At 41.2% G+C, this 24,228-nt stretch overlaps 1 protein-coding gene across 1 annotated transcript in view; it reads left to right on the forward strand.

The window, feature by feature from the left end:
* The window catches only part of clpb (ClpB family mitochondrial disaggregase), a 34,178-nt gene extending 16,120 nt beyond the window's left edge, over window positions 1-18,058 (forward strand). The window contains exons 6-16 of the mRNA XM_058634267.1: window positions 2,607-2,704; window positions 4,969-5,083; window positions 9,982-10,059; window positions 12,381-12,436; window positions 12,702-12,746; window positions 12,924-13,085; window positions 13,183-13,339; window positions 14,119-14,192; window positions 14,310-14,429; window positions 16,076-16,180; window positions 16,861-18,058. Of these exons, the coding sequence (XP_058490250.1) occupies window positions 2,607-2,704; window positions 4,969-5,083; window positions 9,982-10,059; window positions 12,381-12,436; window positions 12,702-12,746; window positions 12,924-13,085; window positions 13,183-13,339; window positions 14,119-14,192; window positions 14,310-14,429; window positions 16,076-16,180; window positions 16,861-17,058 (1,208 nt within the window). The 3' untranslated portion in view covers window positions 17,059-18,058. The remainder of the gene's footprint in view (window positions 1-2,606; window positions 2,705-4,968; window positions 5,084-9,981; window positions 10,060-12,380; window positions 12,437-12,701; window positions 12,747-12,923; window positions 13,086-13,182; window positions 13,340-14,118; window positions 14,193-14,309; window positions 14,430-16,075; window positions 16,181-16,860) is intronic.
* Window positions 18,059-24,228: the final 6,170 nt, after the last annotated feature.

The following is a 24,228-nucleotide window of genomic DNA, read 5'->3' on the forward strand; positions in this document are numbered from 1 at the left end:
ATATTAAAGCCCTAAATGATGCTATTTATTATGTCGCGTGTGTGTGTGTGTAGGTACTTTATTGCTTTCCTGTCTCATGTTTTTGGCGGACAGAGGGGGTTGGTGGACTATTGTTGTCAGGATCGATAGTTTTGTGAGCAGGTCACAAAATTTAGGGGTTTATCGATAATCATCACAGTGATTATTAGTCTCCGTGGTCGGTGCTCAAAGCTAGATGAAAAAACGGCACCTGTATTGATTACTGCAGGTAGTTTCCTCTGAGTGAAGCTGAGAAAAACTTCATATCACAGACATAAGTAACGTACTCAAGTGCACCCTTTTCTGGTAAAAAAGGTGAACAGCTACTATTACGTTGGTAAATTACTTTACTAAGGCACTGGACTGCAGGTAAAATTGTCCAACTCTTTTTAGTGACTTGTCAAAAGCCTATGACACCGTGTCACCTTAACAGACTGGCTTATCTGAGCATGCTGTATTTTGGTTTTCAAACTCAGCTAGAACACAATGTGTTGGTTCAATTTGCTGGGTCTTCCTCTGTCTTCCTCCCTGTGTCAAAGGGCATGCCCCTGGGTTCCATTCTGGGACCACTGTTGATTTCTGTATATGTGCACAATCTCAGTGACTATTTATCAAATGCTGCCTGCCATTTCTATGTAGACAATACAGTCATCTACTGTTCATCCTGCTCAGTAACCAAAATTTTGGAATAACTGCAGTCTGCAGTTTGGTGTTCAGACCCATTTAACTCAAGCTGGTGTTAAATGCAGAAAAATCCAAATGTATGTTATTTTCAAATGTATCATCATTGATCAGAACCTGTCATTCAGAACATGAAGCCAAAGGTTAAATTATTTTTAAGGAATAAATCAAATTTTTCCAACACGGCAACTTTTGTTTAACTATATTATGGTGATTTGCTGTTTATGAATGCCCCTGATCAGTATCTAAAGAAGTTAGACGCTATGTTCCATTGTGCTTTGTATTTTATTACTGTCTGGAGAAATAAAACACATCATTGTACTCTGCATGCCATTGCTAAATGCCCATCCGTGTATGCATGCAGGCTCTCGCATTGGTCGATTTTTTTTTTCATATAAATCCATTCTTGGCCTGGTTCCTCTTATCTGTCTACCTATATGTGGAGAAACCAAAATCAATGGCCTTCGCTTTCATAGTACGCTACAGATGATGGTCCTGAGAATTGCTTGGAAAAAATGCTTTCAAATATGCTGCTCCTTCGACATGGAATAACTTACACAGTGATCTGAAATTGTCAGACGTGATCTCTGTGGGGGAGTTTAAGTTGATTTTGACGGATCGGATCTCGGTTGATGTGACTGTGAAATTGTTGGTAATGTCATTTTAGAAACTGCACCTGTATCGTAACAACACAAGACAATTCACTATTAATCCCAGAATTTCATTTGCTGTGTTCCATATTGTTTGGATGATGTGGTTGTGTGTGACATTTGTATTGTGTTTGCATTTGTGACCATGTTGATGTGCTGCCTTCTTGGCCAGATCACTCTTAAAAAGGGATTATCATTCTTAATGAGGCTTTTAACCAGTAAAATAAAGTATATGTATTTTTCCTCCTATTAAGAGAGAGAGATATCAGTGGATTTTCCCGCAAACTAACCATTAAAGTGACAAATTTCCTGTCACTTCTATAACTTTTTCCTACATGTCCTCTCATGAGTCTTAATCTTTTTATTGAATTGAGTACTCAGAATTCATCGTCAAAGATTGTGTGTGAGTTTTTATCTTTTGGAGCAGAACACAAAACACAAGTATTTGTCTTCTGTACTTTAAATACAAGGTCACAAAAATATGTAATTGCATTGCTGAAACAAAACTGGCATTATAGTACTCTTTTCCATTCCATAACTTGAGGGATATATTATGTTTTTTAGATTCTAAACGATGTCCAACTGTACCTATAAAACTGGAGAATTGTGACTATTGTGACAAACTGAAAGTAAATACATTGACTTTTTTGATACACATTGATTTTTTTGATACACATGTGATGCAGAAACATTTGCTTGTTCATGTGGAGGCACGAGTGTGTTGCTGTCAGTGCACAGGTCAGGGCAGAAGGCACTGCTAACCATCCTCCATGACAAGTCCACCAGCGTCAAGCCTGGCACACTTCACGTGTGCCGGGACATTTATGCGCTAGCCTCTTAAAATTTAACAAAATGATTCTTCCTTTTGACCCTTCCTGCTGTGTGAAAGTATATAGGCTTTTGTGCCACAGTGGCCCCCAACCTGCAACAACCTGCAGTGTGTATAGATTGTATGAGGGTGCAGGGTGTTGGTGTGTGGGTGTAGGGGTCAGAGTGTGTGCTGTTGGCACGCGTTGCAGATATGAAACCCCCTACAGGGTCATTGCGTGGCTCTCCTGCTGCACTGCAGTTAGCCTTCTGAACCCACATGACCTCTCACCCCTAAACTTTTGATTGATGTTTTGACCCTCCTGCTGAGATTTTGTGCATGTAGTTGCAATCCTGAATTCTAAAAGCAAAAGAAGATTTTTGAAGATTCTATCTGTTAAAAGAGTTTTATTATTATTAGTATTATTTCATGTGTTTGTGTTCACACAGGTGCTAACCCCCTACAGACCAATGAGTTGGGACACACAGCTCGGGCCTATGCTAAGGAAGGAGAAGTGGGCACAGCGCTGCTGGAGTGGGAGGGCAAAGTAAGACACACACATGCTGTTTCTCTCTCTAACTGTGTTATGTGTCCCTAGAAGCTGCACAGATTGTCTAGGTGTTCAAAAAGCTGTGCACACTTATGTGTTGATGCTGTAGTTTATTTATTTATTGATTTATTTTTGGCCTCATCATAACGACTCGGCACAATTCAGTCAGCAGACATCTGTGTCATTGACATGAGGACACACTCATGCACACGGACAGACACACGCACGTCAGGAGGTCTGTGTCATTCAGTGACTGAGTGACAGGTGCTATTGAGTATTGGAGATGTGAAAGCTAGTAGAGGTTAACTGGGGTTAAAAACCTGCTGCAGGACAAAGCTGGGTTTTGGATTTGTCCAATATACATAACATGTGATACGCAACTATGTCCATCTGGGATTTCTTTTTTTTTATATATATAAAATTGTTGCATATAATAGATTACATGTGGGTTTTTTTCTGCTTTATAATATGAAAAAAACATGATAAATCTGTAGATGACTATGAATAGACATATGATGAAACCAAAAGTAGGGCACAAAAATAATCACCAACACAAATCTGCTCTCATTATTTACATGCAATACATGCATACAACTGTTTGCTCGCATCTTTTAAAATAAAACAAATCAGAAAATATTGTTACAATAGTGACTTTGAGGTGTTAAATGAATATGTGTATATAAAGTATAAGATATACAGGACAAATTTTATCAAATGACCTAAAAATCATCTCTGAAGGCATTAACACTTCCACAAAAGTGTTAAAATGACTCTGAAAGAAAACATGTCTCCTCCTCTAATACACTCCTACTACTCCCCTAATAATGCTTCGACACATGTACTGAAATTTGGCCAATTTGAACGAAGGCAGTTGTTAGATGTCTCTGCTCCGCTCTTGGAATTTCATAGGTTTAAAGAAGTCAAAGTAGTTTCTGTCATTTTCCTAAATAAAACTTGAATTATCTGTAGATATCTTGCAGCTTGACATCAGGCTGGAGCTAAGTAAGATGGAGAGAGAGAATTAACGGCCTGCCTCCACTGCAGGCTGAAAACCTGGAGTCTGAGGAGACAAAAAGGGAGGATGAATGAGGCATGGAGTGGCTGCAAGACAGAAACGAGGGAGGTAGAGAGAGGAGGGCAGAGGTGATAGAGAAAGCCAGGGAAAATGGAAAGGAGAGATAAAATATATGGGTAAGAAAGATGGATAGAATGGATAGATCCGATCAGCAGAGGAGAGAAAATTGGTGTTAAAAAGGAGGAAGGCAGGAAGTAGATAGCTGCTGGAAAATGGAAAGAGAATTTCAATATGATAGGGAGTGAAGGAAGTCAAGATATTCTCTGAGCAAGAAATATGTCAAAAAATGCAATACTAAACATAATGACTGCTGACAAAGAAATTGTTCATATCCATTATTTTGCAATGAGTTCAAATAAATAAATCTGCCTCAGTCTGCACTTGAATTGTCACAGGGAAATACCAAAAAATAAGAGGCATATTTTTGTGACTGGAACAAAACAAACAATAACATAAATGACAACACAGTTTCTTTGTTGTCCAAAGTAAATACAGTATCACATGTCCTGTTTATGTTCTGTGCTGCGGGTGTCTTGCCTCCACATTTTCATTGCTAATCATTTTTAGCATCAATTAGTTTCTGAGTATTGATTTTGCTTTTACAACCCTGCTCTGCTCACTGAAAACACTCAGTGAATGTGTGCACTAGCAGTAACAGCATTTCACAGGGATAAAGAGTCAAGTACATGAATAAAACCCTAAATTACAATTGTGCCCCTCTCTCACACACACACACACACACAGACACACACGTCAACAGATAGTGTATTCGGAGGGGAGAAACTGTGTGATAGTAAAGCTCAATAAGTAATATGTAACAATTACTTATGACAACTTGGCACCGTTTGGCTCCTTTGCCAACCACATACATCAGATGTCTTAAGCAAGTCTACTATTGTAGCTACACTAAAAGTAAACAAAGCCACAATTTCATCCTCTGCCTCAGTGGCACAGCCAATACACACTAAAGCTTTTGGGAAAAAATTATGAAGAATAAGACGATAATGAAGAGGGGAAGGAATATGTAGCGACACACCTGCAGATTCTCTCATGTTCCCCTGTTAGATTTTCATACATTCCCTCATTTTAATCATTCCAAGCCCCAGAAATGTCTTCCTCCTGTTCTTGATGCATTGACTATCTCATTTTTATTAATTTATTTATTTATTTTTAAACCACCTTCCAGTTCCAGGAGATGCAAGCTAAACGGGAAGCAGAGGAAAGGAGGCGTTTCCCCCTGGAGAGGAGGCTGAAGGAGCACATCATCGGACAAGAGGGGGCCATCAATACCGTGGCGTCAGGTAAACACTTATACACATAGGCAAAAAGGTAGAGACACACACAAAACATTACAAACTTATCATAAGTTTGTAAATTGACACTTTAAAAACCGTGGCCTTATCCTCCTCTTCGTTACCACACTGCCTCACTTTTCCTTTGTCTTTATTTCCCCCTTCTCTCTCTCTGTTTCTCATCATGTTTCAGTTTTCTGCTGCCCTCTGCTTCCTCTCCTCAGCTTTCCTTCCTCCCTCCAGCAGTAGGCGGGTTCAGACAGACCAGCAGAGGCTGTAATTGGTTAATTGTGATAAATGAGCTGTCTGTCAGGCATACACAGGTGCTGTGTGCATATGGGTGTGTGTGTGTGAGACAGCTGAAGAGGCCAGGCTGGGAGCCGCCAGTTAACACGATTACAGTGAGAGGAGACATACTACAGATCCCCCCAACACACACACACATGCACATGCTCCTCCTCTTTAGTCTCCCTCACTCTGCTTTCCCCCTCTGTCTCTTCTTCCCTTTTTCTCCTCTGTTTTTCTTTCCGTATCTCTTTATTCCCTCTATCTCCATCACACCCACTCTTTCCTTTTTGCCCTTCTGTCCTTTCCTACTCTCAGTTAGTGGCCTTCATACACCTTCTGAATCTTTCCATCATTGTTCCTCCATGCTGTGATGACTGTACAGCAGAAGGGCAAAGTGATGGAGAGGGGAAGAGTAAAACTGAAAAGAAGGTGGGGAAGATGGCAGAGAAGTAGTTGAGGAGCAAGGAGCTCAGAGTGTTGACTGAAAGACAAAGAGAGCGAGTGTAATGCACAGAGAAGAGGAGGGAGGATGAGTTAGAGCACAATAACATGGCAGACAGTAAAGAGTTGATATTACACCAGGCATCCATGGAGGCCATGTATTGATCCGCAGATGAGTGTGTGTGTATGTGTTCAGAGAGGCTTTCAGCAGTAAAGTATGTGTTGTTTTTATGATGTTAGGCATTTTCTGTTTAGATTTGTGAAAATAATCAACTCACTCCCACAACTAGGAGCAGATATTATCTGTAATGAGATGGTGAGAGCAAATATCACAGTTAATAAACAAGAGGGCACTTTGGATTTTCATCTCGGAGCTCCATCTGAAACATGGAAAGAACTCAAAATGCACAGAGCAAAAGTACATCTATAGTCATCTATAAACCAAAAGCAGTAGCTTCAACTGGCACTTGCCTGGAGGGGAAGAAGTAGAGTCCAAGAAGGTAGAGAGAGAATCATGGGACTTGTAGTCTTTGGCAGGGTGATGACTGATTGTTGTTATCATGGCAAATTGTCCTGAAAGACATCAGCGCGGTGATAAAGGAACAGCTTATTGATCCTCGAGAAGTATTACAGTGAATATATCTCTCTCACTCACACACACACTTACACATGCTCCTCTACCCTGATGGAGGACGGGATATTCTCTGAAAATCTGCACGAAAACACAGTGTACGGGCCACACACTTGTACTCTTGTGTGATATTACTCATTTTGTCAGTTCCTATCAAAGGTGAGATGAGCAGGAATCAGCTAAACTCTGGCAGATGCAGAGAGGAAGCAGAGATGAGGAGATGAGATGTACCAGGAAACGGAGGAAGGGATATATTTTCTAGATAAGGAGGCAGCAAATGAGAAAAGGATGTGGAGATAAAGAGAGGGACAACAAGGGCTACATGGAAAAGAACAAACACAAGTCATAAACAGCCTCATATTTATATTCTGTAATGAAAAAAATATTAGAAGAATATATTTTTTTCATGAAATTCCTAAACTGCTACATAACACACGCACAAACATACACAAGCTGTACAGAAACACTACACACACATTCACATTGACAGTCTTTATAATAACCAGTGAATGCCTGATCCTGACTTTAACCTAACCACAATTCAAATCTTAACTTAACTGGTTCCTCAGAAATGAGGTTCTGCCTCATTAGGACCAAGTTTTGGTCTCTGTGAGGACTTACTGGTCTAGAAAAGGTCCTAAAGAGGTAACAAATCCAAGTATACACATACACATTTACAGAGGAAAGTGGTTAGATTGATCCAGGTTTAGCTCTCAGGGCTAAGAGTTATTGAAGAGAATCATCCCTCTGTAATCAGGTTAGAGCCAACCAGACCTGCCCAATGCACACTGCTCCGTTTGTGTGTGTGTATATGTCAGTGTTTGTGTGTGTGTGCATGCATGCATGGGAGAGAGAGAAAGAGGGAGAGAGAGAGAGACCAAGCTTTCATTTGTTTCGTGTCTCCTTCCTTTCCTTGTTGTTGTCATGGTCCTCTGAGAAATGTCAATGTGCCCTTCTGTCAAAGTCAGTCTCAATCAGCTAAAACACACAGAAGGTTACGCTGTCATTCACACAGCCATTGATAAAGCAGCCGGAGCTTTGAGCCCCTCTGGTCACTATTCATCTCTGACACACTTGTTTGTTTCTCTGCCTCGTTCTCTGTCTCCTTATCTCCATCACTCCTCTCTCTTTGGTCTCTTTATCTCCTACATCCTTGCTCCTCTTTCCTCTCCCTTCATCGTTGTTCCTCCCTCTCTACCATGTCACCTCTCCTAGTCCCTTATTCAGTGTCTCCCTCTCTTCTCCTACCAAGTGTCTGATTGTTATGTTCATCAGCTATGTAGTAGCTAGTTATGTCTGTCTGTCTCTCTGTCTGTCTGTGTTTTAGTGTTTTAGATGCACTGCGTGACACACAGCTTCTTATCCACAGCAGTGTAGAGCATGTGAGCAAAAACAGACTCATCATCCTGACGGGAGTTGCTTTGACATGAGAGAATTATTGATAAACACCAAAACTGACCCTGTTGTGTTCCTCATCTTTGCCACAGTATTTTTGTGCTGATTAAGTTCACTCTCTCTACATGCGATGCTCCATGTTGGATATTTTTGCGGAGGTCTTGTTGGCCTTTAGGAACGTTTGTCTTGGACAGTAAAGGCAATGAGTAGATGAGAAGAATACTGGACAGATTTCAGGCAATAAATGAAGGACACATTTTAGCAGTCTACCAAACTGACAGTGTTATTTACAGATCATGACTTTTGCAAGCTTTTTCTTGTGTTTCAGATTAAAAGAGAACACATTTTAAGACATAAAAGTCCCATGGGACATGTGTTTCAGCTGTTTTTATCTAGTGTGATTTAAATTGCTGAATAGGAGACAAAGGTAGAAAGGAGAGCATGAATTGCCACTTTGTTTAGACCTGTAGTGTCAGTATTAGCATAGCTACAGTGACATCTTAAAATATGATCTATATGATAACTAGGGCTGCAACTAACAATTGTTATCATAATAAGATTAATCTGTTGGGTACTTTTATTTAATTTGGTCCATAATATGTCAAAAACATCATTTGGAGCAGAGAAACCGGACAATATTCACATTTAAGTAGCTGAAAAATCAGAAATCTTGTATTAATTATTGAAAAATAATTATTAATTTTAATTAACACTGAATAATCGTTGGAGCCTTAGTGGTAACTACAGTATTTGAAAACGTTTTGGTCATTAGGCTGTCCATGTTATAGCCATTTAGTATTTTACTCTAAATCACTAAAGTACAATAAAAGGCATTTAACTGCATGTGTTTATGATGAAGATCATGTAGCTCTCTACATGAAGATGACAAGACATGTTGTTAAAATAAAAGTTTAAAAGAATATGTTTTTAAACATTCTTTTGGCTGTTTTCTTTGTCGTCCTGGTTTGTGTAAAACTGATGACAACACTATTACTAACTTATGATAACAGCTATGTGTATTATTGCAAAGAAAAAACTGGATTCTGTAGTCTCTCCTTCACACTGAAAGGAGGATCTGATCATGTCGGGTTTGAAGAAACTCATAATAACTGCTTTCCCAGCTCTGCAGCAGCTTTTCTGCCAACATCAGCTGCTCTGAGAGGTTTTGAGGCTGGTGCTCAGCTCATAAAGGGAACTGCTGGCATTTTAGTGGCAACTTACCTGAATTGACACAATCTGGATGCATCTTTCCATTTTCTGTACTTTTTTTGATGTGTGCAGCATAGTCTCTCAGCTTTGGAAAGCAGGATGCACCAGGGCTAATGATCATGGACAGACAAACAGTCTCATCTATGAACAAATTATAGTTTCTTGTTAATCAAAAAAAAAAAAAAAAGTATTTAAACTGTGCGAGGAAACAGACTAATGGAAACTCACATTGAAAGGACACAGTGAAGTCCTAGCCGGCCATTAGAGTCAAAGCAGAGCTGACCAGTGAATCAGAGTGCCATTAACTGTTGGCTCTGTTCACCGTGTGTCTCTGTTTCTGGCACCGGTCTCTCAACAGGTTCAGATTTGGGTAAGTTTGTGCTAGTGTCTGCTTCTTCGTTGAGCAGCTAAAACCACAGCCAAATATACTCTTTACTCGTCTCTAATCCACCTCATCATCTTGTCTTTGTGAATGTGTGTGAGTGCGGTTGCTGGGGTGATGGCAGGGTTGGGTAGGCACTCCTCTTTAAGCAAGCGTGTGTGTGTCTGTGTGTGTGTGAGGCTGCGATCCATGCTAAACTGATTTTGCCAAGGCTGCGCCAGGGAGGCTAACACAATTACTGCTGGCTAATGGCCCCACTGACTGAGGGGGGGAGGATGGTGGGTAGCTTTCTGGAGGTCTCTCATCTTGCTCTGTTGCTCTGTTTTCTCTCTTCTTTCTCCTTTTTTTCGACCAAATGCCACTGACCCTTCTCTCATCCCGGCTTTCTCTCTTTTATCATAGTTTTCTGGGATACCCGCTGCCCTTGGGTCAACTTGGTTCACTTGGGTGAAGCTACAGATTACGCAGTGCAAAAGCAAAGTCAACAAATGCAAATAACTGAAATAATGGCCTTCCTTTCCTCCCTCTCTTTCTCACTCTCTCTGTCCATACACTCTGTAGCCATCAGGAGGAAGGAAAACGGTTGGTACGATGAAGAGCATCCCCTCGTGTTCCTCTTCCTCGGTTCATCAGGAATTGGTAAATCACACTCTTTCACGACCAACACGGACTCTTTGTTGTCATAAATGACGCGGCTGCCAAAAGTAGCTACAAGCAGCTGCCAAAATAAACACAACACTTGAGCAAGTCAGGTTTCTGAAGCACAATGAATGTTTATGGAGTGTACCGTTGTTCTCCTGCTGCCAAACAAATCAATTTAAACGTCTGAGAATACACAAGGCGACAAGGCTCTCAGCAAATGAATTTATCTCAATGGTGACACTGTTGTGGTGTGGTTTGGAAATAATTTCAGTCTTTTTTTAAAAACATTAACCTATTGAAAAATAGGTTTCTTCTTTCAGTAAACCAATCAGATGTACTGAATCATTCTCATAGCTTACAACTGTAAAAGTTGACAGTTAACATTCATGTGTATAAGCTGTCTAAGCCAGGTTGATTTACTGTGTTGATATTGTATTCATTCAGTTAAATGTGTGGTTCACCATGTTGCCAGTAAATCTTTTTAAACAGTTACTGTTAATGTTTAAGTGGGGTCACGAAATTCAGTCTTGTCCATATTGGTTTTCAATCAGTTTCCTTCTGGGTACATAAAGTTTGTCAATGAGCCAAAGTTTTTGTGGTCTAGAAACAAGCAGAACTGTCTGGCACCAAAGTACTGTATATGTATTTGAATACGTCATTACAGTTCCTGTTGGTGTAATGGACAGGTGTCCAAATACTTTTGTCCATATAGTCTATTCCGTGTGGATAACTTCGCTGTAATGTAGTATTGACTACAATAAAGGCAATAGTAATACTAATATTTGTACTACCGTAGATCTAATACTCAACATTTTTATAAATCACAATCAGCAGACTCACACTGGAGCCACTGCACATAAACAAACTAGAGATGTCTCGATGCCACTTATTCTTGTCAATACTGATATTGACATCACAACATTGAGTCTAATGCAGTTGTTTTTACATGTTTTAAATGACCAAGCTTAACTACGAAGCACATCACCATAACCAGCCATTTCAGAAACACAATGCTACAACTGCATTACAAATATCCTGCTCCCAGAGAAAAAAAGAAATAAACAGCCCACATTGTACAGACTGTACTTGGTGAACTATTTATGTATAATTTGACGGTCCAGTACGAGAGTAAGGTTGTAATATTACAAGAAGAAAATGTTAATATTACGAGAATAAAGTCGTAATATTATTTTCAAGCTAAATCTAGCTGCAACCGACTTTGCTTTGGGCTTCACCAATAAGGCAATTCTTAATATTTTGGCGCATCAAAACTACATTAGCATCAGTGTCAGGGCTTGATTGTGATTGTGATGGAGGAAATGGCTGGTAGTGGTTGACTGCAAGGCTGCTGCTGATCCGTGTGCTAAACAGAGAGGGGTTTTTTACAGTTTCTGAAGAAAAGAGTAGATTGATAATTAAGATGTTCAGATCCAGAAGGATAGTATCAGACTTTATGCTTTTCTTATTCCGACATTGATCCAATGATTTTGACCAGTATTGGACTGATACTGAGTATTGTATTGGCTCATCCTTAACAAAAATGGAATGAATCCTGTGGTTATGTACTGTCTAAATGTGCACTGACCTATAGCTATAACACGAAAAACTATAGCATGCTACCGTAGGTATTTCAAGAAAATAGGCAATGGCTGGTTGTGATTAAAGCAGCAGCAGTTTTTGTATTTAAAAGGACAATGTGTGGGACATCTGCAGTCTAGTGGAACGCTTAAATGTTCACAAGTAGCAGTGAGAAGTGTGTTCAGAGGGGGGGGAGACAGTGTGGTATTATGGGAGATGGATGGCTAAAAATGAGAGCGATGGGGAAATGACAGGACAGAGAGATAGATGAAGGAGCAACTGTGTTCATATTCTCTGTTGCCTTCAGCGACAAACAATGGCCATCAGACATCAATATTAAACACAGCAACAAGACACACACACACACACACACAACACTCATCATACCCATATGCATACCAAACTCACGACATCAATATCATATATGAGCATTTATATGCAGAATATTTTACCAACAAACATAATGTGTGCTGCTGGAGATGATTGAAAGCTGTGTAAGGGAGGCACTGGGATTTAATCCAGCTCCTAGAGAAAGAGAGAGATCGTCTTTCTGTCTAAAATGAAAGACTTCCTGAAATCACTACATGCTGATGTACTCAAAAAGGCAGGGGGGTTTTCTGTTTTTGTTTCTCTGCTCGTCTTAAATAAGTAAAAAAGGAGCAGGGGTTTTGCCTGACGAATACTGAATAATTCAATATTTTCTCGGTTTTGTCTGTCTGCTTGGATGGCGGCTGTCCCAGGGAAGACAGAGCTGGCCAAACAAGTGGCCCGTTACATGCACAAGGACATTAAAAAGGTATGTGACACAGCATCTCACACACACACACACACACACACACACATAGTGTATACACAGGTGTTTTCCACGAAATCAATAGATGGAAAAAGAATCTTGTCAAAGATATGAAACACATATAAGACATTTAATTTAGTGGGTCATCTCGCCTTGAAGAAATGACAGACAAATCAATTTGTGTTGGTTACCGTGGTAACCGCAAGAGTGCAGCTGAAAGATACACACAGCGATACAGTTCACGCATTTATCCTGTGTGTGATTGCAGGGTTTCATCCGTTTGGACATGTCCGAGTTCCAGGAAAAACACGAGGTAAGTGACTTTTCATCCGTTTCCGTCCTGAAGCCAAAACACAGTGTGTACAATGTTTGCATTCGTCAGCTGTTCATTTTCCGACGAGAGCAGATCTTTGTACGACTCTGCTGTAGATTCATGCCAATGACACCTTGGATTAATTCTACTTATTTTGCTTGTTTCTCCCTCTCACAGGTGGCAAAGTTCATCGGTTCTCCACCAGGTTATGTGGGACACGAGGAAGGAGGTCAGCTGACCAAGCAGCTGAAGGTTTTTCCTAATGCTGTGGTCCTGTTTGATGAAGTAGACAAGGCCCATCCTGATGTCCTCACTGTCATGCTGCAGCTCTTTGATGAGGTGTGTGTACAAACAAACATCCAAACACAGATGAAGAAAATATATTATTTTCATCAATCTGTGTGACTCCTGCCCTCCCTCCCTCCCTCTCTCTCAGGGCCGTCTCACAGATGGCAAAGGGAAGACCATTGAATGCAAGGACGCCATCTTCATCATGACGTCTAATGTTGCAAGTGACGAAATTGCCCAACATGCACTGCAGCTTCGCGAGGAGGCTGAGGAGGTCAGCCGCAGAAAGATAGCCGACAAACTTGGTGAGACCAACAAACGCATACTGAATACTGAATACTGCAATACTGAACAAACATACACAGTCAGGTGCATCGTGATGGTGTTTTTGTTTTTCATTGAGATGAGTTGCTGTAGTTTAGAATGGGCCTGATTACAAGATGCAGCGTTTGTTTTAATTATTTTGTGGTATTCTGAAAAGATAAATTGTCGCTACATTGCCAACAGTGTTCTCCTCTTTTTAACAGAACCTGACATGACTATCCTACACTTATGAGAACTTAGTTCTCACTATGGTTTCCAGTCAGGTTATAAAGTGAACATAGAAAAAATACAGCGATCTTATTGGGCGAGTTTCAGAAGAGATTATGGTGTATCACTATTCCTCATTTCTTAGAGCAGCTATATGATGCGAACTATAAAAGAAACATGTTTCAAAATGAGTGGGCATTAATGTCTCACTTACTTAATGTTTTTTTTATTTCAGAGGTTCCAAAATATGTAATATGATATACTGACTAAATAAATGAATTTCTAAATTCATTGGTTCCAAACTTTGCAATTGTGTAAATCCATGGAGCTGGATTTGAGACCCCATCATATTTTGGATGCAGTAGCATATATATAGTAGAATTTTGAATATTGTTATGTGCTGCTGTCTGTGTATACTGTGTATACTGAAATTGTCCTATTAACATGGCAGCTGGAGTAAAAGGAAGGAAAAAGGAAAGCATGTGGATTTGTGTGAGTAATTAGCCGTCAGATTAGCAAAAGTCAGATGAAAATGAATAATGTTTCTCTCCAGAGGACGTTCAGAAAGGCGATGACATCAAAATCTCCCGGCAGTTTAAAGAAACTATGATTCGACCGATCCTAAAGGTAAAACAGTTACACAAACACAAAGATGTTTTGTTGAACTACAGCATCTTCTTTATGACTGGATTTTGCTTAAGAGGCTCCAATCATCATCATCATCATGGTTTTGTTCCCGCTCAGGCTCATTTCCGGAGGGACGAGTTTCTTGGTCGGATCAATGAAATTGTATACTTCCTGCCTTTCTGTCACTTAGAGCTGCTACAGCTGGTCAGCAAGGAGCTCAACTTCTGGGCCAAGAAGGTATGTGACCCCGTGTGCACCGGACAATCACATCACAGAGTGCACTTGACATTTATCTATCTCGCCACAACAAAAAGAGACACATTACTGGTGTATTATGTTAAAGCTGGAGGGTGAAACTTTCAGGATAAATGCAGTCACATTCACACAATGCTGACTAAACCTATGGGCTCCACACAACTCTCCACACTATCTCTCTGTGGGGACACAGCGTGATGCGTTTTACATCACAACTGATGATGGGGAGACAGAAGCACAACAGCTATGCTACTGAAGCTTAAGGTTTCAGTTCCAGTAAAGACAGGAAAATGTGTTAGTAACCACCTTACTAATTTGAGTGATTAAAAAGGTCACTAAATGCTTTAAAAACTAGGTCTTAGGTCAAATTCAGCTTCATTCTCTAACATGCCGTTTTTACTCTTTATTCTATGTAATGTTTTCAACACGTTCTCCACCACTATTTTCTAACATTTTTCTAGGTTTTCAGTGTTGACATGATCACTGAAAGACTCCTCACACTAAATAGTGGGAGGATGAACACATTAACTTTTGGAGCAGGTGCAATTAAAGTAAACGCAAAGAAAAATGTTTAAAACATCAAGTTCTTAAGGTTCTGTGGTTCTGATGTGATCTCTATTTTTGAGGCACTTACTTTTTTCCTTTTTATTGTTCGCCTTGTTTGTCTTTATTCGGATAAAGGGGTGGGGTTAGTTGAGTTGGAGTTGTGAATGAAAGTGAATGGAACATCTGTCCAGGATGTTTTGCACCTCAACCATTTGGCTGTGCGACGCAATGTGGGGCCGGTTTTGCCCACATTACTATTTAACACCTTGTTTTTTTGAGACTCGGGAGGGTACGAGTAAACCTCTGCATCTGAGAGAAGAGACATTCATAACGTCCGTGTCTTCCAAGTGAGACGCGCCGTCTGTCTTTGTCCGGCAGCCGCTGAGCTGTGCATGAACACATGCAGATCAATATGATATGCCACTGCAACTCACTCTAATGTGATTATTTTGTTTAACATGTGGAGCCTTCATCAATATTTAATTATTAATATTACAGCTGGTGTCCTGACACCAAACATGGGCCCTGCAGGCAACTGATAGTCACTTCTCTTCTTCCTTTTACCCGTTTTTTTAAGTGCAGCTGTGTATGATTTGTGCACGTGTGTGTGTGTGCATCTCTGTGGTCTTTAATTTTTTTTTTTTTGTGTAATAACTTGTCTCTGTCTGTGTGGCAGCAGCAGCTAAAAGCCGAAATTTCATTATTACAGAATCCTCTGGAGCCATTTGTTTGTCACTCACTTATATTAAATAAATGAAATGTTTATTGCTCTCATTGTTGTCTTACATCAGTACATTATCATAATATAAGCATCTATATCTCCCGAGTCAAATCTGGCATCTTATTTATTGAGCGATGTGTTAATATCAGTAGCTAAATGAGCAGTGCTGATCACTCCTATCGACTGCTGTTTGATTAAAGCGCATTAAGGGCCTGTTGATTAGCGCTGGCAGACATGTGACTTGACATTATCTCCTCTCTGCTGCTGCACTTCGTCTCCGTCTTCCCTCTGTCCTTTCTTTCTGATTTGACTGTACGAGGCTGTACGATGATCTTCCTTTTCATATTTTCCTATTCATTAGGCCAAACAGCGTCACGGCATAACTCTTGAGTGGGATCGCCCCGTGCTGGACCTGTTGGCGGGCGGGTACAACATGCATTACGGAGCGCGCTCCATCAAACATGAGGTATGCACGACGTACTGTAACAGTTTGAAATTATATTATGGGTTATTGGCTTAAAAGAATATTGAATTATTATTACACAATTCAGTGACAAAGCGACGATACACAGGTTAGAAATATTGTAAAGTAGCTCATGCTTAAAAAATGAAATTGACTGAATTGATAATTAAAAAGGAATCAAATAAAACATTGAAGCTGGATTTAGAGTTTGGTGATGTTATGTTTCTGTATCCTCAGGCAAAAAAACAGTCTGATATTGCCTGAGAATTACTTTTCACGTCAGTTGTAAAAACGGTTTTAACAGTTTATCGGTTTGTGGCTGTATGTCTCAACGCGACATCAAACTTTGTATGTGAGTCGATTGCGGGCGTTTGTCTCAACTTCTGTGGGACTGTGGTGGGTAGAGCTACCCTGACCACACCGTACCATCCCCCCCAGAGAAGGATACCAAAGAATAGAACGGAGCCGCTATTCCTACTGGAAAAGCAAAAAAATATGTACCGAACTGCTTGACTGTGCCTGTTTTCAGAGAACGTACGCAGCGTACAAGTAATGGTTTCTGTACACAAGGATCAAACAGAAGCAGGAGAATAACATAATAAAAAAATAATAAAAGATTACGCACTTGACCTCTAAGCACCCGTGAAGCCAAACTCTGCTTTCGTTCTAACCTTATCCCTCAGGTGGAGCGGCGAGTCGTGAACCAGCTGGCCGCAGCGTACGAGCAGGAGCTGCTGCCAAAAGGCTGCACCCTGCGTCTGTCTGTCCAATCGGACGGCCAGGAGGAGCAGAGCTCGCCCAGTCTGCGGCTTGAGGTGGTGGGAGAGGACAGGTCATCGAGGACGCTGGACATCCGTCCACCACTCAGTCCCAAACACTAACAAACACACAGAATCTACACAGAATAGGTCTGCACACACACACGCACGCATCATCATTATGCAGTGTCAGGACGGGAGGATAATTCATGATGAATGTTACCAATAAAAAAAAAAAAAACCCTAAACACAACATCACTGCCTCCGTTTCAGTACACACATGCGGCTGTTTGATGCCAACATTCAGCACAGAAACAGTCAGTGCACTGGACCTCCAACAGGCAAGAAGAAGCCGCGTGGGCTCATGTGATGTAAAATGTCCGCACAGTGAATGTGTTGCAGGTCAGTCGTTGTAGGGTGGAGGCGTCAGTGAGTCTGTGCAGCCTTCACTTCATTACAAACATCATCATCATCATCATCATCAGTGAGTGGAGGGAAGCCATCACGTTGATGAGTAAAAGCGTTGCAGCATTTTTGTTTAAGTAGAAGCAACAACACTTAGCTGTTAACCTCGTGAGACGTGAACAATCCACCGTGTCCAATATGACATCCTGGCTAAATGTGTTATTTATTAAAGCTGCTGTATGTAAGTCACTGACTTAAAACTATTCCAGTGTAAAGATTTATTCCATAATGGCGATGGAAAAATAAATGTGAATGAGCAAAAGATAGTTTCACAATGTCTTCACTTTGATGCACATTTTACACGATAAATAAAACAAAAAAGAAAAAAATTCACTTCATGTTAGTCAAGAATGTATTAGTGGTGAAATCCGAAGTAGACTGTGTAGCAGTCACTGAATTATGGCTAAATATAACTGTCTGGTGAATAGTTCCTGTTGATGCATGTTCACGTGAAGACGCGTCGTCTGTCACGGCGGCTGCACGGTGTGCATCTGTCTGTGACGTTAAGAGGAATTTAGAGTCGTAAAGAAATAATAATCTCGGTGCTGTATCATAAATGTTTGAACAGCGCGTCGGCGAGGCGCCGCATGTAATCGAGCAGCATCTCTCATTGTTGTTGTGCCCTCTGTGTAAATAAAGTCATCGCGACAGAAAGGGAATTCCTCCGTTTGTTTTGTTTTTGTTGCACTGACACCTTTTGATGGATGGACGGACACGTCTGTGTGTGTCTCTCTGTGAGTGTGTGTGTGTGTGTGTGTGTGTGAAAACCAGTGCCTGGGTGGGAATTCTACAACAATAACGCTTGTCCACCTTGTGAGACAACATGACAGAGGAATTTGATTGGAATCCCACTCTGTGTGGGGGGGCTGTGTCAAACGCTGGGAGAAAATGCAGCAGCACGGTAAATGTCACTGAAATGTAGAAGAGCATCACACACGCACACACACACACACCATGCTGGAATGTCTTCCCTATAGGGGGGAATTAGCATACGGGGTAAAGACCCCCCCCCCCCACACACAACACAAACACTATTTTTTTCACTGTCCTGTGAGGAGGAAGTGTCTCTCCAACCAGTGTCTTTATACTGTAACACTACAGTATTCAACTGTTAGGATTATTTAATAGAATCAATTAGTTGAGTCAAGGAAAAAAAAAAGTCAACTTCTTTCATGTGATGTGGGGATTATACTGTAACTTTCTGTCCCTGTGCAGAACAATTAGATACTCCAAATCTTTCATACTCTCAGCTATCACACAACTACACTTGGATCAGAGTCCATTTTACTAGTTTTTACTAATTTTCACTAAATTGGGGGTCAATTTTACTTCTTTTAGAAACCTTATTTATTAATTCCCTGTTGTCTTACACCCAATGTCTGATCTGCTGTAAGCCTGCGTTTGCATTGTGTATGGGAAGCTACACATGTATTGTCCTTGTAAATATTTTCTGGCATTGACTATGACATTAATTAAAAGTTCCTGAGGGAAAAAAATAAGTAAATAAATGTTTTGGTTTTTTATTCCTTTTATCTTTCTTTTCCACATCTAGTTTTCATCCAATCTAATCCAACTTTATTTATAAAGCACTTTCAAAAACAACGACAGCCGAAACAAAGTGCTTTACATCGGAGATGAATGAAATATAAACACGTAAGACCTAATAGACCTAAGAACATATAGTAAAACATACAATACAATGCTGTAGAAAGTAGAAAAACAAATAAACAAGTCGCACAATAAAACTAAATATAAATATAAGTAGTAAGAGTAAAAATGGGTTTTAAGATAAGATTTTAAGATGGAGCAAGACCATTTAAGGGTTTAAAAACAAATAAAATCATTTCAAAATGAACTCTAAAGTGCACGGGCAGCCAGTGGAGTGAGGCTAAAATAGGTGTCATGTGTTCCCTCACGATAGATGCTTTATTCATCTCCTTGTGGGAATCACAACACTTACAGTGGCTTTCACTCTGTGGTTGTATTAACTGTATTTTGCACTGATAACTAATTGTCACACGCTGCAAGTGTCACAGATACTAGAACTCTTTGACGCCCACAGAGCAGAAAGAGGAAGAAGAAGAAGCAGCAGCAGCAGAATCTTTTTTAAAACACAGGACTTTTTTCTTCTTCAAGAGATTGCATCTTTACAGTGGATCAGGTTTTGCCGTGATACCTCGAGGCTTTTCCCATCGCCTATAACCCTCAAACACATCTACAATTTATGGTTTTAGGAAGTAAAGCTGGCAACATGAGTGTGTGTGTGCGTGTGTGTGTGTATCCATTTACCCTCCCCAAGAAGGAGCACAAGAAAGGAGGAGAATGAAAAAGAGAAGAGGCTCTTAGTCTGTCCGTCAGGCTATTTCTGACTGCTGCCATTTCTCTGATTAGATTATGGAGAAACAGAAACCTGGCCCTCCATCGTCCTAACCTCCCTCTCCCTCTATCTCTCTACATTTTGCTCGCTCACTAACTCACTCACTCCAGCCATCCTCCCTCCCTCTCTCCCTCTTCTCCACCTTTCTCTCTCTCAGCCCTTCCTTCTCCCTCCTCTTGTCTGTCGGTCCATCTGTCCTCCCTCTGCCCCGATGTCTTTCTTTCTTTCTTTTTTCAAATGCACCTCCTGCAGATGATACAAATGGAGGAGAGTTGAAGGTGCAGAGCAAAATATGTTGCGTATAATACTTCACATTAGTCTGCGAGTGTCTCCCACTGAAGTGAAATAAGATTATCTGGTAAATATAAAAAACATTGGGGGAAACAAAAATAGAAACGAAAAATAATAAAGGTTGCTACGTCTAATACATACATAATAAATACAGCACTGTAAAGCAATAGGATGGAGTAGGCGTGGGAATCACACAGTACCTCACGATACGATACCAGTAATATCACGATACTGCGATAATCGATATATCGCAAGACAATCATACTGCGATACATCGCGATATCTGACAGAATAAAATGCAGGATTTCTGTGTTCATTCACAAGTGCATAAAGTCTATGTATTGAACGTGGATGGAGCATCTCTTAACGTATCTTTCTCCGCCATCATCCCACTGTAAACGCCCTCTTCTGGTACCTTCCACCCTCAGGTTTCCCTCATTCATTTGTAGCAGCGGCCGTTTGCTTTAGAGCGCCTTCATTTGTTAATTGTTTGCCTCTGACACCCCGGTCATGTCGCTTTGCACTATTCAATATAAGAAAGATCAGGCCGTACCTAACGAGTAAAGGCTTATGTTACCCCTTGACTACTACTCCTCGTTCATTGTCGTCTGCCGGTGCCAACACCCCGCTCAAGACAATCCAGACTCTTTTCATGTGTCATTCCACGCTGGTGGAATGAGCTACCGAGCGCTGCCAGAACACGGGGGCGTCCCTGTCTGTCTTCAAGAAGCTCTTTCCAAGAGCATCTTCTGTCTGAGCACATACCCTACCCTCTTCCCCTGCATCTCCTCCTGCATTTGGATCCACTTCTGCAGCTTATGTAGCTTACTCCTCTTTTGTAAATTGCTTAATCTGCTAAATCATATCAATACTTGCTCCAGCAGTATCAGTTATCGGGTGACGATATATCACCAAACCGCTACTTTGACGCAGCCCCTAGTGTAGAGTCTGTAGCTCTTCTATCAGCTGCATACACAGTGAATCTGCTTCTACAATGACATGGACACACACACTGACAGTTATTATGACTGTGATGGAGTGAAAACTGGGTGTAGAAGTTTGGGTGTGTTTGGTGTTTGGTGCAGTAACAGTTGCAGCAGCAGCAGCAGGAGCAGCAGGAGCAGCACGAGCAGCCAGGTGGAGGTGCTGAATGATGAACGACTACTCGAGGTTCTCCCATTATCATATCTGTCCCTGCTCTTAACAGAGCATTTTCATCCGTGTCCCTCTGCACTATACTATAACACACACACACACACACACACACTGACTCACTCCTCTCTCCCTCTCTCTCTTTGTGCTCTCCCTCTGCTCCCTCCAGGATAGCGATCGATTTCACCTCCATTACCTCAGTCCACTCAGCTGCAGTTTGAAGACGCTCAGCTGCTGCAGAGCAGGAGCCTCATCACAGTCACCACTCTCTCGCTCTCTCTCTCTCGCTCTCATCTCCCCAAAATGCGACCGTGGACTCACGGTGGCTCTGCGGTGCTGGTGCTGTTACCACTGGACACGCATCCGGTGCCGCACCGCAAGCCGATCACGTGACTACCTCCCCCTCTGGCAGAATCATTAGCATAGAAGACAAATAAAGGAGGCCACCACCAAAAAACACACCAGTCTGTGCGGGGTTTTTTTCTTTTAAAGAAAGGGAACAAATCCATTCCGCCTAATTCGAACCTTGCTCAGGGACAGCTCGCGTGGCAGATTGCAGCCTAATTAGTTTAGAGGGAATTTAATTCAATTAACTTTCCACAGCTCCGCGCGCCCCGCCGCTGGGCTGCTTTCAGAGCGCGGGGCCAGAGCTCCAGATCTAATTAGCGTGTTTGGAGAAGCTCTCCTGCGCGCGGCCTTTCCTCGCTGCTCCAGCTGTGGTGTGCGTGTATGTGTGTGTGTGCGCGCGCGCACTGTGGTCTCCGGGGACCTGGTTTTTATCCTAAAAAGCTTCTTTTTTAAGTAACATGCCGTTATCCATTAGGATAATACAGGTCTGGTGCCGCAGTGGAGAGATGTACGCAGCATGTGAATACGCGCAGCTGCTGCGCGTCACGTCACGTGCCTGCTGCCGCTGCTGAGTGCGCACTCAACTGATGTTCGAGTGGACTTGAATTAGTGTGAGTGTCGTTTGATGGGTTAAAATTGATGACCTCGTTTTTAAGGCGATTTTGGACCAAACTTCACCCTGATGGTGATGATGATGATGATGGTGGTGATGATGATGTTCTTCTTCTGTGCTGCTGACTGTCATTTTTTGTCTCAGCTCATTAGTTTGGTTACATTATTTAAATCCAATGATGATGAGAAATGATTTATGGCTCTAACGACATTTTCTCTCCGGGATGAGGAGAGAGAATATTCTGGGAACACATAAGAGCACATTTCAACATTCGCATACGCCCGTGCATCGATCCACTGCGTTGTAAAAATAGAATTTCTAAGTTATGTAAAACAACTTATCCTCAAAACTGTGTGCACTTATCACGACAATTGACAGTTGTTGTTTTTAAGTTAAACTTAACACTTAACAAGTGAATGTTGTCCAAGTGATTAACATTCATTTATCTTTTGTGTAATAACAAACACAAAGGAACACGAAACTGAACGTAACCTGTACGTGTGTTGTTGTTTGAGTGGGTTTAAACAGTAGATTATCACCAGTTTAACTAGTTAACCCTGTTGAAACTATTTATATTTAGTGAAATTGAGTTTGCTCTCGATTTTAATGCAGCAGGTGAACTTTCACCTCTATGTACCACCACCGCGATGTGGTTATAAAACAAAGGAACATTCAACAACATACATGCTGAAGAGATGACTTTTAAATAAGGTTAGAAAAAGGGATGGGAATCGGTCGGTATGGTCCTAATCACTGGATCGGACAGATGAAAATGTAAAATCCGACACAATCCAAAAAATCAGACATATCTCATGTTCAATATGCACATACACTATGCACAGAATGTAAATAATTACATTGTAAATAGCATTTTAGCTGAGTCACGTTTGGGCTGTTTATTTCTTGTTTTGGGGAGAACAATATTTGCTACACAAATGTGTTCATAAATGGTCTAAAATGACTGTATCAGACTAATATCAGGCCGATATTAGGAGTTTATGATATCGGTATGGACACAAAAAAGTGGCATGTCCCACTCCTTAGTTAGAAAAGCTATAGTTCAAACAACTGTGTTTGTATATCATCGTATATCTGAGGAAGTCAGTTGCAATGGAAAAAGCCTTATTCTTCCAGCCCAGTGTTGAGAACTATTTAATGTTCACTGTGTTGAGAAAATGCATTTGTTTTTATAGATTGAGAAACACAATTCAATCTCATTTTGCATACAAACTAAATACGGAAAGAAAATGTACACAAAAAACAGACAGCAATATAATGATGTTATGAAACACAGTGGAGTAAAGATTATTCCTCAAACTCATTGAACTTGAGTGTCTCAGCCACAAAGAGCTTCTCTTATCATGAAATCATGTTGACTTATTTAAAAAGCAACACATATCCACTGTGCTTTCCTCACTGGGACACCGTGCACACTGTCAGGTCCCTGCACTGTGATTCTGATCAGGTGAATCAACACTCGGCCTGGACTTGACTCAATTACATACAACATGGCTGCTTCACGTGCTCTCTAACCCGGTTAAACGCGCGCCGTCGTCTCCAGCCGGAGCGTCACGGTGCATTCCGGTAATTGGGGATTGAAATGCGGGGACAGGCGCACCGGCTGGCCCCCCGGGCCCACAGCCCGACTCATGCCCTCCTTCCCCGCACTGCACGGTTTCTCATTCATCATCGGGCAAATTAAATGCGCACTGCGCGATCCTCCGTTGTTGCGCAAACGTGGGCTGATGTTAACGGTTGAATCCGTGACTTTTGATTTCACAATAATGCGCCATCAAATCCATCTCCGAGGGAGAAGTGTCTTTAAAGGGACGATGACACGACACATTTCAGTGACTGTGCAGCTCTGTGTGTATGTGTGTGAGAGTGTGTGTGGAGTCACAGCAAACGAAAAAAGAAGTGTGCGTCATAATAATGCGGTTAAATATGAGGTATTCTTCTTTATAAATATCCAAACTGACACGAGTGTATTTAAACTGATCAAAGGATCCATATAAAAACACGTGATGAGAACGAAAATTATATTTAT

Source organism: Solea solea, chromosome 7 (assembly GCF_958295425.1).
Source record: "Solea solea chromosome 7, fSolSol10.1, whole genome shotgun sequence".
In the NCBI taxonomy this organism is placed as follows: Eukaryota; Metazoa; Chordata; class Actinopteri; order Pleuronectiformes; family Soleidae; genus Solea; species Solea solea.